The 14524-nt window shown below is 30.5% G+C and overlaps 1 protein-coding gene across 1 annotated transcript; it reads right to left on the minus strand.

Moving 5' to 3' along the window:
* Window positions 1–6824: 6824 nt before the first annotated feature.
* LOC125873208 (arogenate dehydratase 1) lies at window positions 6825–8378 on the minus strand. The gene has a single exon (XM_049554106.1). It carries the CDS (start codon window positions 8241–8243, stop codon window positions 6942–6944), a length of 1302 nt encoding a protein of 433 aa, XP_049410063.1. The 5' UTR covers window positions 8244–8378; the 3' UTR covers window positions 6825–6941.
* Window positions 8379–14524: the final 6146 nt, after the last annotated feature.

Genomic DNA, 14524 nt, shown 5'->3' on the forward strand with positions numbered 1-14524 from the left:
CCAATCTGCTTGCAACACATAATGTTTCCTCAGGCCCATCCCATTTTGACATTAATGGACTAGAGCTTGTTGTACCTATGGCCCAATTAGATATTGATCATGTGGGCTAAAGCCCAATTAGATGTTGATCTAATTACTCCTAAGAGGGAACCTTCTTGGGCCATGAAGAAAAACCACTGTGAGTATTGGCCCAAATACAAGTGTATTTGATGGTTGGACAGTAGAAAATAATAATAATAATATTATAATTAGAGTAAATTTTAGGTTTAGCAAACATAAAAATCATATTTGTATGCTATAATTATAGTTTGTATAATTGCGGTCCATAACAAACTTTATGTTTGCTATGATTATTAATATGTATATTTCGGTATACATATACAAAAGAATCAATTGTATAATATGTGTTTGTATAAAGCGAGCAATTGTATAATTTGTGTTTGTATAAAGCGAGAAAGAGAGAAAGACAAAAAAAAAAACTGGCAGGGGAAGATCTGTATTTGTATAATTATAAGTGTATAGGACGAAAATATGTGTATTTGTAATATACAATTTTATCTCGCTTTATACAAACACAAACACAATTTATGCATTTGTGTTTGTATAAAGTGAGAGAGGCAAGCCGCGAGCGAGATTTGGGAGCGTGGCGAGCGTGATTCTCTGGGGAGAGAGGCGAATGAAAAGATATGTACATATACAGTTTTCTCTCGCTTTATACAAACACAAACATAATTTATACATTTGTGTTTGTATAAAGTGAGAGGCGAGAGAGATTGCCGAGCGAGATCAGGAGAGTGGCGAACGAGATTCGCTGAGGAGAGAGGCGAATGCCAACTATTTGATATGGATTACAATTAAATAAAATTGTGGTTATAACATTTAATTTGAATTAATAGTTTGCTATTTTATACAATTTTCCCTTATAATTACCCCCATCAAACTTATACCCTTTTTTGAAGTAGACACCTTAAGTTTGCGGGGATCCTATTACCCCACGAAACTATTTTTTACCATGATAAATACACCCTTTTAACCCATTTTCAGAGCATGTGCGATCTCAAGTTTGAGAGGCGCGTGAATGAGGCAAAATTAACCCCTAAACTAGTGTTTTAGTGCCACGTGGCATCAACAATTTAAAATTTCTTTTCTTTATTAAATCGACCACTTTCCATCTTCCACAAACCTCCATTGATGGCCATTGAAGAGCTCTCCATTTGCAGCCCAAAAAAATTCTATTATGTCAATCCAATAATTCGATTTATAAACCTCCGTGAGATACCATATGAACTTCTGGAGTTTGGTGAGTTCCCAAAAAGTCCCTTTTCTATATCAACCAAAAAAGTCTGTTTACAAATTCACTGCTTCAACCACTGTTAAAGTTCTGAACATTTGCAATGGAATTTCTAAAATTTTCCAATGATCGAGAATGTTCTTTTTCGTCATGATTTATGTACAAAATGCTAAAGATAAAAAAGGGAATCTGTCAAGATTTTGAGCGGGTCTGGGTTTTACCCAACCCTTTATTAAAGGAGCAGGAAAAAATAAAATTACATTATTTTATTTGGGGGTGAGACACACTCGCTGACAATGAGATTGAAGGTGTTGTTAAAATGGTGTATTTATTGTGGTTGGAAATAATTTTATGGGGTAATAGAACTTTCTCAAACTTATGGTGTCTACTTCAAAAAATGATATAAGTGTGATGGGGTAATAATGTATTTTCTCATATAATTATTATCAAAGTTGTTAAATAGCATTAATAGTCATTACAAAGTTTTTTATATTTCACTACTCTCTCCATTCACAATTGCTTGTCACATTTTCCTTCTCACGAGTCAAATAGAATGAACTTTGACCAATATTTTAAGATAATTTTTTTAATTATAATAATATGAGAATGATTGAAGTTTATACTATTTTTCATTTAGTTTAATTCAATTTAGGTCCAAATAATATTTGCCAAATTGACTTTGTGAAATGAAACGTGACAAATAAAAGTGAAAGTAGGGAGTAAAAATTATCATTAAATTTGTTTATTTTTCATTGGCATAGAAATTTTCAGTACTTTGATAAATAGGAGTAATTATAGAATCTTAGATATTATAAAACTTTAAGTAAACGTGTATAACATGAGTAAGAAATAGATTCAGTTAATATATAGATCTTTTTCTTTCATAGTGATACATTTGATTTTACACAATTATATTAAACAATTTAAAGTATAAGACATCAACATGCATGGGATTATACATTCTAATTAATACTTAACACTATTATTTGGGTTCAAGAATAGGTTTACAATTTTTCCAGTATGATTTTATTATTTATATGATTAAAATTAAGGTAGACTAATTCAGTATATTACTTACTTATTTCCTTAAATAATTATTTAGTGTATGGAACTCCATCTAATCACTTTAAAGAAATGATGTAAAACCCCACTAAGAGTAATTAATTTTTCTAATAAACTTAAGATAAACATGTCCTCTCTCTTACAAAATCCACTATAGAAATTTCTTTGAATAAAACTCAACTAGACTTATTAGGGCACTCCTTCCACCAATTTTTTGAACAACAACCATTTTAAGTGACATAGTCAATATTTATTTTTTAATCAACTTGACTCATCATCATAACTTCCAATTAAAGAATTATATATTATCATTTCAACAAACTTCTCACGAAGGTGACAATTTTTACAATTACCACTCATATTATAATTGTTAATTTGGTTATGCAATAAAAGATAATATCCATATATCTTCTAATTAATTATAGTTTCGTCAAATTGCACAACAAATTATAATACAACCGTTTTCTTTTAAAAGTAAAATTGCCTCAAAGGTAATCTTATTTCATCTTCTACTATTATCTATTGTTCCTTGTATTGTTACTAACGTATTCTTTTATGTTCTTTTTTGCACAATATTAATTTCGATGCTTTTCTTTTTATTCCTTTTTTTTTTTATCATTATGATGGTGTGATCTTTATATTAATGAATATAATTACAAAACTGAGGGGAGAATATATAAGTTCAACCAGTTGTTCTAGATGTTTTCCTTATTAGTTGTCATGCTTTCCAATCTGTTTTGTGTCAAGGATTTATCAGTAATAACTTATCTAATTTTTAAGATACGAATAAGATTTACATACACACTATCCTTCTCATACTTCATTTATGAAATTATGATGATGTGGTTGTTTTCTCTCCAAATACCCTGGTGTGCAAGAAGGGTAGGTTTAATATATGAGCCTAAGAAATGGTAGGTAAGGCTAACTTTGAATTAAAATAGTTATTAAGGGGTTTTAATGAAAGTTTTCAAAAAGATATTTGAAAGGTATCAAGTCTCAAGACATTAACTTTGAGTTCACCAACTATTTTAAAAAGAACTATGCATTAGGAAAAATCAAGAATCTAAACCTATTCACACTTTGAGTGGAAATTGTCAATATATACTCATAGCCATCCATAAATCTTATAGAAGGTTTTACTTTTATAATATCTCAATGTACATTTTTCAAAATAGTTGTCTATCATATTACTCAATAGTATGAACTTATATTGAAAAATATGATTAACAACATGTTATACCTAATTATATTTAGCTAAAATAGTTCAAAGATACTTTTAAAATGATATGATAATATCCGATTTGGCATTTCATTTTTGTTTAATCTATCAATGTAAGATTTTATTTAGATACTCAAGAAATTTAACTGCGTTAGAGGAGTACATTTTTTACACTCACCATATGTTAATAATTTACTTCTTAAGGAAAACACCAAATAGAAGATTTGGCACTAATATAAAGGTTTGGTTATATGTTCATGCCATGAATGTAATAACTTATGTCCAAAGTTATCAAAAATAATATCATAAATTAGTTATTATTAATATAATATTAATTTAAGATCGTTGTATAAATCAACAAATTTTAAATCTTGAATTCATTCCAAAAGGCTCATTTGATGGCATCAAATTTAATACTTGGCCATGGTGTCAGCCATCATCAACAACTTTTGATTAGAACCATTACCATCATTTTGGTAGCTTGCTATTGTACTTCCCTTTTTTAATGTTTGTTTTATTATTATCATCCAAACCTAACTCATGAGTAGCCACAGATGAAAATTGAAAATGAAATCTACTTAAAATATAGTATTTATTTTTTAAAATCTACTCCTGTATTTCTCACAAAGGTGGTTGTGATTATTTAATAAACAGAAAATAAGTGGCGACTTAATTTATGGTTGGAAATTAGCAAATCACTTGTATAATCATGGATAAGATCCTGTCATTTTTGTTTAATACTCCTCCACTGATTAGTGTCTTTTTAAAGTTATTTTTTCCCATATGTTATTTCACAAATAATTTGTCTTTTTTTAATAAAAGCTAAGAAGATAAACGATATTAAAGTCTTCCTGCAATTGTTATATATAATATTTATACAAACACACTACAACAAAAATAAAATAAAATTTAGCGACAATAAATAACATATTAACGACGAATACTAAAATCTTTATCCGCATTAATTAATTGCAATTAAATTTAATGTCGCTACAGGCTTTTAGGACATTTACAAAGAATATTAATTGTTGCTAAAAATATATATTTAGCGGCAATTTAACCTAATACCATTATTTAAATGTCGCTAAAGGTTATTTTCGAGGCAGTGACAATTCATTAAGACTTCTCCATCAGATTAAATGTTGTATAAATGTTGATCAAAACCCACCAAACCCTCTTTTGTTTAATGCTCATCCACTGATTAGTGTCTTTATAAAGTTATTTTTCCCATAAATAATTTGTCTTTTTTTATAAAAAAAAAACTAAGAAGATAAATGATAGTATTAAACTCTTCTTGTAATTGTTATATACTATAAATTATAATACTTATAAATGTTGTATAAATTTTTGATTAAATTCCACCACAACCTCTTTTTGTTTTTTTGGATTTGAGAAATAATAAGGGGATAATATAAATTTGGGATTCTCTCATTAATTATAAGCAACAAGACTTTTGAAATAATATTGGTAAAGTAGAGTGACGTTAATGTAGTCAAAAAAAATAATTTAAAGTAAAATACGGCATGATGTATGGCGTCATAATGTATTAACAATTGAGGGGTTTTAATCAGGCATATATATATTTCCACCTACCACACTAATTTTAAAAATGATTTACTATCAATTCCCCTCAACAACACGATAGTGAAATAAGACTTTCCCAAAATTAAATCAAGGAAAAGATTTAGATTTATTTTTGTATTTTGCGATATAGAGTTTAATTTTTGTTCTTGATGAAGTTTGGCTTATTCAGTTTGCAACAAATTTTAAAGTGACAGAAAATAAATTGTAATCACAATAAAATAAGAAGAAACATAATTTTATTCATCAAGATTGCGAGTATAATTATGTTCCTCCCTTGATTCTACTCTCCTAAGATTTATCCATGATTCGAGGGCCGTTAGTGGCGTATTTCTCGAACTAGTATGATTTAAATTTGACCTCTATATGAATATTCTATGATTTTTGTGGAATATTCGAGATCTTGATCTTTAAAAATACTCAAGAGTTTATGGGATATTTTGAGATGTCTTTTAAGGGAATTTAGCACCCTTTATATATGCATAAACTAGGGTTTAGGGTTGAGTAACCTCCAAGAATTCTAATTGAAACTGAACACATCTTCTAGTGTCCCAATTCGAATTGAACACGTCTTGTAGAGTCTGCAAAAATTCAATGTCTATACATGTCTTTGTCGTTATAATTTGATTTGAAATTGCCTTGGATCACTATGATAAACTCTAACTTTATAAAATCCATGGTGAAATCTCATGTTCAAAAGATTTATGTTGTGGAGATAAAGATATTGAGATAAATGTGTGGACATATTAGGAGTGACAAAATTAGGAATGAGATTATTCAGGAAAAGGCGAGAGTGTTCTTTATGGCGGACAAGATTGAGGGAAGTGGTGCCTTGCCTTGTGAAGTTTAGTATTTGGTATACATTCTATGCTCCGATCCGTAGATCCTATATGAGCTACTTTTATAATGAGGGATATATTAGACCTAAATGACAAAGTTGAGTGGTATATTAGATCATTTTCCCTATATGGGAATCTACTCCTACCTGCTATTTTCATTCAAAATCCTTTTAGGATATGTCATTTTTCTATTTAAAGAAGAAAAAGGACGCATTTTCTCAATTAAAAAAAAAGTAGGAAAATGCCTTGTATGACGCAGCCGCCATGAAAGCTGAACAAGTCAAGAAAAAGTAGTTGAGACTTGCAAAAAATGAACATTACACGAATGAGAAAAAAAGAAAGAATGAAAGCAGCCACCACTAACTCATAGGTCAAAGCCATTAATCCCACCTAACTTCCCGAGGAGGCATTTCGCCATGAATTTTTTTCAAATTTCCACTTCCGAAAATATGTTTAGTTAATAAAACTATTTTCACTTTAAAATATTCACAATTTGTATTCATAAACACAAAATATTTTTCATTTTGAAAACAATAATTACTTTTTTTTCAAAAAAATTACAATCAAACATGTCCAACTCTTTTCTGTTGTCTAAAGAAAGAAAAAAATACTTGCATTCAAAATTCACCGAACACCAAATATATTAGGGACAGAATAAAGCATCAAAGGGACAAAAACATTTAACTCTTTTACATAATTATATTTACTAGGACAATATCTCGTCAGTTATTGAAATTGAACTTATATTCTTAAACATTCATTTCTACCTTCATTTATTTGAGCGTGAAATCATACGTCCCGAAAATTGAATCAATAGTATAGAGAAAGAAAATTTAAATGGAATTAAACTTAAATTGCTTGTATTTTTCCTAATTCGGAAAATATAATTACAAATTAAAGAAAATAATTATTTGTTCACGTCTCATATTTTGAGTAGGAAAAAGAATTGTTACTCTTCCCTAGATGGACACCATGGGGTCATGTCCATAGGATAGCTACCCAATACCCTCAAGAAAGATGTGAACTCCTGAACTTCAGCCAACGCATTCTGTGCCCTCACGTCCGCCATTGATGCTTCAAAATCTACATAGAACATGTATTCAAAATGCTTTGCCGTTCCCACATTCGCATCATCCACCAATCGAATCGGCCGGTTACGATGTGGCCGAGACTCGATCTTCGTCAAGCTGATATTCCTAAAAGCGAAAGCTGATAGCACCTTGAACAGTACACTCGTTCCTTTGTCGTGTGCGAAAACTATGCTCGTCTTGAATGGACGATCGGTTCGTGGAATTATTGGTTCTCTGGCTAACATCACGAATCGAGTCACGTTGCTTGAATCGTCCTGGATTCCTTCGGACAGGATCTGTAGACCGTAGAGTTCTGCGGCGCGAGCGGACGCGATTGCGGCTGTGTCACGGAGGTTGTTGGCGGCGATGTACTCAGCAGCTCCGGCGGTGTCGTCGACGGCTTCACGCACTACGTTTAGGCCGAGTTTTGTGAGAGTGAGCTCACACTGGGCTAAGGCTTGTGGATGGCTGATGACTCTGGTCAGGTACTCTTTACGAACGCCTGGAAGAGCTAAGAGGCAGTGATGAACGGGAAGTTGGACTTCGCCGACTATGTGGAGACGGTGACGGAGGAGGAGATCGTAGTTGCGGTGAATTGAACCTCCAAGAGAATTTTCTACGGGGAGCACTGCACGATCTGCGATCCAAAGTTCCACGGCTTGAAATGCAACTTCAAATTGATCGCAAGGTATGGCTTCACATTTAGGATAAGCCTTTCCAGCAGCAGCTTCACTATACGCGCCAGGTACTCCTTGGTAGGCCACACGAAGCTGCGAGCCGTGCAACGGCGCAGGAGAGAGATCAGTAATCGTGAGCGGCTTGGGGAGATTGTTATCAATAGGAACGAGATCCAGTGTTTTGTGTCCGTTCACGACAGTAATCTCACCAGCTCCACCTGTTTTCTCAGTATCCTGCTGCTGCGAAACAACCTTGCTAGCCAGAATAGCGCAGGAGCTCTGCCAGTCAGCTCTTGACGCTCCCACATGGCCGGCGAAGTTGTTACTCGCCGGAACACCGTTGGTATTCACAGTACTAGCGTTCGTGTTGGCTGAGTCAAACCGGTACCCGCATTGAACAACGAGTCGAGCCGGGACGAACCGGTTGATCTGACCCGGCGGCGGCGATGTTTGACGGACTAAGGATTTGAGACTCACACCCGATGACGGAGTAATGGTATGCATTTTGATTTAATCTCGTTAAATTGAAAGTAAATCTATATTATTTGAGTAACGAAATGAATTGAAAGAGTAAAGATTGAAGCTTGTAGTTCTCTTTTAGGAAGGGAACGTGCAAGCTGAGAAATAAAAGAAGGGAAAGAGGGGTTTATATATTAGTGGGTAGACTGGTAGGTATTGATGAAAACAGAAGACTTGAGAAAATGGTGGTGTGCGATAGTCGTTTGGTCAATCTTACACCTACCCCCGCCCCTTTTCCTTTCTCCTACTAGTATTTTTCTTTTCTCTCTATACATATATATAATAATACCTTAGTGTATATATATTTTTTTATTTATTTATTGTGTTTTCTTTGTCCTGACTTGATTTAAGTTCACAGGTATATTTTTTAATTTTGAATTTATACATGTATCTACGTATTTATATTTGTATAAAAGCAATATAGATAACAATTCACATGAGATATATTTAAATTATTTGTATTTTGTTATGTACGACGCATGTAAAACGTGTGTGTTTACTTATTCAATTTAATATAAATTTAAGTGTCTAGTTATACACATTTTGGAGGAAGGCATAGTTGACAATTGAGCTCAAGTTTAAAAGCACATTTATGTTTTATGCCTATATATTATTTCACTAGTGTTTAGTTATAAATTTTGGATCAGATTTTGAAAATATATTTTCAAATATTTGTTTGGTCAGATTTTGAAATGTTGATTCAAGTAAAACGTATGTCCAAACATGACTTTAAGTTTCAAAAACAATTCAAATTTTCAAGTTTTTAACTTCAAAATCTATGACCAAATGGAAGCTCTCTAAAATGCACGTATAAACACAAATGAAATTGTAAAATTTATGTTCAACCATAATTTTAAAAACTTAATGTCTCAAATTTCAACTTAAAATATATGTATTGATGACCACATTATTGTTTTCTTTTTGTGTGGTTGCGAACGGATTGACGAATCGTGCAACATTTTGAATTTAGGTACTCATAATCATAATTGGATTTCCAATCCTATTTTTTTTTTTTGTCTTTTAATTACAATAAAAATATCCAAATTTCAAACAAATTGAAACAAATTATATATTATTTTACTGATCATATATTTTATTTAAACTCAGCCTATGTCATCTAAAAGTAAATTCAACTTGATTAAAGATGAACAATGACAAAAAGTTTGAAATTTTAGAATCTCATGGAGTACATATTAGTGCACCCAATTAGTAACTAATACAGTTGCTAAAAGTGATTCTAGGTTGTTGAGATTATTAATTAATGGAAATTGATTAGCACTTATTGGTGGTTAGAAAGTTAATAAAAGCTTACAAGAGGGAAAGGTAAATGTGAAGGGACTCTAAAGAAAATGAATATATTGTGATTAAAGGAGCAAAGGGCATGAGAATACTATATATTTAAGTTTTTTTTTATTATAAAAAAGTGTAATATGAGTAGTATCTTTTCCCTTTTTTAAACCTAAAATAACCATGCAACTGTGCAAGCTAATCAAAATAGTACAAAGAGGAAATGTATCACCATTCAATAATAATATGACTTTAAGACTTAAATTTTATGAATTCAACTTTTACAATATGTAATAGTTGTTTTGTTGTGTACTTTTAAAATTAATGATTTAGAATTTTGTATTTATTCAAAGGTCAATATTACAACATATAGTTCTATATTTAGTTGATTTATACTTTGTCTGTTTTAATCCGTTCATAGCACGATAAAAACATATAATTAAATTATTATAATAAGACTTAAAGCCTCAATATGAAATATGTCATCAAATAAACATGAGATGTAGGGATGCATATCTAAGGGTGTGACCTAGTGATTAATGAAATGGTTAGAATCGTGAGGTCTCAGGTTTAATTCTCAGCGGAAACAAAAAAATACTTGGTGATTCTTCCCATCTATCTTAATCTTGGTGAACAGAATTACCTAAGACATATTATTGGTAGAGAAACTAACACGGACATCACGATCAAAAGAACCTCTAAACCTCATACTTTGAAAGGAGTTCTTTTTTGTTTTCCGCTTGATGTTCGGAGTCCACATTGAAATTCCAACTAAATTCGAATCGCGCTCTGCACGCTCCAACAGGATTTTCTCCATATTCAGGCTCAAACTCGAGACCTCTGATTAAAGGTGAAATACTCCCATCAGTGCACCACAACTCATATTGGTTAGAAAGGAGTTAAATGCACTACATTACCAACTTAAAGGAAAAAGTTAATGCCTTCTACTCCACAAACTTAGAGGGAAACTTAAGGAGGTAAATGCACTACACCACATACTTAAGGGGAAAGTAAAAGGTCGGCCTTTATTTTTCAAAAAAAATACTTTGTTAGAGAGGAGGGCAAGAAATAGGTGTCAATATTTGAGATGGTGAAAATCTTACTCTAAAAGGGAGGTTTTATTATAACTTGAAAAAAGCTCAAATATTGTACGTATCCAATTATGACAATTAGTTCATCGACGTCATTTGTTAATAATTAAATATAAAAATATATTTACCTTACATATTTAGCCATTTTATGCCCTTAATCACCAACAGCTCTCACTCCCAATTTTATAAGCCAATTTCTTGATTTTAAAATACCAGATATGACATAAAATTTGTTTACTTGTCATTTTTAAAAGTGAAGATCAAGCTACTTGTGTAAAAGATTTTTCATAAAGTCATTTTTTAATTTAAATTATAAATAATCAATCACCGATAAGAATTTGACTATACATCGATAAACAAATGAATTTAGAAATTCAGCGATTGCCATTCTTGAACTGTTCCTTTTTAAAAATTAAAAAAAAGTGTCAAAATAACAAATGTCAAGAAGAACAAAAGTATAATTTAAACACGTAATGAATCTTAAAGTACTATTTTTGTAACGAGAGGAGGTTGTTCAGTGCTACATATTTTCTATTTCCAAGCTTAACATTGTGGGTTCGAGTTATCAAGGAAGTAAAATGGTTAAAGTTCCTAGAGAGGGTTAAAAAAAAAAGAACGTACTATTTCTGCATCTCTGATCTCTTATCAAATCTGCCTAAATTTGAATTTTTCATCCCTTATCACATTCGCTTACATTAGGATTACTCATTAATTGATCGATAAAGTTTGGTGAAAATATATATGTGGCTAAGACGATTCAAATGCAATTAACGAATTATGATTTGATTCGTTCAACATTTATTGTTATCAAAATAGGTTGGATCAAATTTAAATTAAACAATGACGTAAAACTAAAAATTTATTTCAATTTATCAATTACGGGTAAGACTATTGATGTAAATTCTAATTACTAGTGGTAAAGCACATAACAAGAGGGTAATATTAATGTCAAATTAGGAGAAACGAACGTTAAAACCTACTTCTTCTTTTTCCAGCTAACTAACAATCGCCCTCTACGTTCAATGGACATCAAGTTGTTTAAATAATATTGTATTCATACATTTAATAAATATATTCATCTATATACAATATTATTTTTGTCTAATTATATTCACGCAAATAATAAAAAAGTATATTCACACATATCAATTATAAAACCTCAAACGATCACTATATGATTGAAACTAGATATAGTGCCTAAATTTGATCTGTGGCTTAATATTTCCTATATATTCTTACCTACAACCAAATGGCACACCTAGTTAGCTTGACCCCATCTCCACCACCCCTAATACTATTTAATTAGTGACACTAATTATTAAATGTTATGATTAATGAGGACTATTTGATTCACAAACTATTTAGGAGTCTTGATATTATATATGATGATTTAACACCATAATCTTTGTTTTCCCACCTAATCGAACTTGCCAGATGGACGACGGTGATGACAATAATGATATCTTGTACATTAGGTTTTGATGTGTGGATTATATTTCTATGTACATGTGTGTTTGTCTATGCACAAAATTTAGTTGATGTGTCGTATGACACCTTGTATTTATTAGATACACTAAATTAATGTAGCGATTTTCGTATAAAATTTTGAGTTTGAGTTCTGAATCTAGCTTTTAAATTTATTAGTGAGCATATATTCCTTAAAATGATTTCTAAGCGATACATATTAGAATTAATTGAAAAATATGAGTATCACATAACATGTGTTATTCTCTCTGTCTCAATTTATATGACTTACTTTCCTTTTTAGTTAGTGCCATAATGACACATTTCTATATTAAGTAACAATTTTACTTTAAAATATTCATTTTACCCTTAGTGAAATGATTTATAACCACACAAATTTCTATCAGTTACTTTAAACCACAAGTTTTAAAAGTCTTTATTTTTTTTTTAAACTCCATATCAAATCAAATTATGTCACATAAAATGGGACAGAGGGAATATTAAATTATGTATTTTATTGATTTTCACAGTACATGTTTTTGTCAGATTAGTAAAAAAAAAAAGGTGGTTAAGAGTTGTTGAAATTTCCTTAGCAGTCAAGATTGTATTGTTTGGTCACGTTGCAGTTTCCTTTCCTTTTCTTGGAACATTCTTTTAATGAAGAGGCTCTTTAACATATAGTATTATATTATGTTCCAAAACATGTCCATTGGGTCAAAAATAACATTAAATTTCAACAAAGCTTTGGATCAAATTGACCTGGACACAACTTCTAGGAGGTTGCTTAGTTTTTTAATTGACACTTGTTTATTTTTGGTCAAAAGTCTAAGTAGTATCCTTTTTCTTTCGTATAATATAAGTTAAAATTACAAGTCTATGGAGCACGTGGAAATTGTCTATTTAATTTTCAGAAAGCTTAACAATTTTTTTATGATCTTGTCGCTTATTTCCTTCCTCTCAAAATAAGTACCGCTTTAAAATTTTAAGACAAATAATAATTATTATTTTCAACTATAGCCTTATATTAAATATAACCATTTCTTTTTAATAGTGTTTAATTCTAAAAGAAATATCTAACAAATAAGGATAACAAGTAAATTTTGTATTTATATTTTCTCTTATTGGACATAAAATGAGCTACGGGTGTGATTGACTAGGTATACGAAGAAGATTTTTCATGGAAAAAACATCTTAAAAAATAAGTTGATTTCTTACTTATCTTCTAGTGCTTGATAAGTAAGCAAAAATATGTTATCTTAAAAGCACGTATATGTAATCTATCAAAATATTATAGGGGCGGGAGGAGATGAAAAGTGGGGCCTTGGGCCGGGGATGGTAAGGGTGGGATAGTCAAATGATAGAATTTGGGGCGTTGGATAAGTGAGAATGATACAATAAACATAAAATGTCATTTATAGAACTTGTTAATATCTATTTTTATCATTTTCCAAAAAAATTTCCAACCAGATGCCAAATATAAAAAGACATTTCAGAAAAATTATTTTGCTCCGTACCATACACTCCCCTATCGATATTTCTTTTAACACGGAGTTTATAAAATTTAGAATTTTTGATAAAAACATAAATTGGCAGTACGCAAGTAGGCCTATTCTCATGTCACGTAGTTTATTAGCTGTAAAATTAAATTTGATTTTGAAGAGTGTGCATGCAGGTTAAATTTATAGATATGTTTTTTACCCTTTTAACTTAAATACGGAAAAAAAATCAGTTTATTTTAAAATTAAAAAAAAATTATAGTTTTTTTTAATTTTTTAGGCAAATTTTGGCCAAATTTTCTAGTCATTTAGCACTTCCCTGGAAAAATCTTTTTGGTCAAAATTTAGCCAATGATATTTTATCTATGTTATTTTACCTTTTTAAATATTTTTACCGTTTTAACTTTAATACCTTTTAACTAAAAATGGAAAAAAGATCAGTTTATTTTAAAATAAAAAAATATTTTAGGTTTTTTAATTTTCAGATCAAATTCTGACCAAATTTTCTGGTTATTTAGCATTTTCCTTTTACCTTTTTAAATAACATAGATAAAATCAAATTCTAATCAAATTTTCTGATCAAAAAGATTTTTCTTATTGGAATCATATGCATAATGATTTTATTGCTTAAATTGATTCCTTTGCTTATGCCAATGTCTCGAACAACCCTTTTTCTTTGTCTTGTTTTGAATTTCAATAAAAATAATATCAGATATTTTTTTTCGTCTATCTAAATTTTAACGGAAGATAGTATTTCATACGTGTGCTTGAAAGGTGTATTCGCAAATTGATATGAATAGTATTACTATAACTTTAAGAAGGTTAATCATTTTAAAAGTGTTATGACTATAATTATGCTTAGTAACAAACCTATTTTACCTAGTAAAAGAGGAAGGTGAAACCACGATTTATAATGTTAACATAGAAT

This window comes from Solanum stenotomum, chromosome 8 (genome assembly GCF_019186545.1).
Source record: "Solanum stenotomum isolate F172 chromosome 8, ASM1918654v1, whole genome shotgun sequence".
NCBI classification, from domain to species: domain Eukaryota; kingdom Viridiplantae; phylum Streptophyta; class Magnoliopsida; order Solanales; family Solanaceae; genus Solanum; species Solanum stenotomum.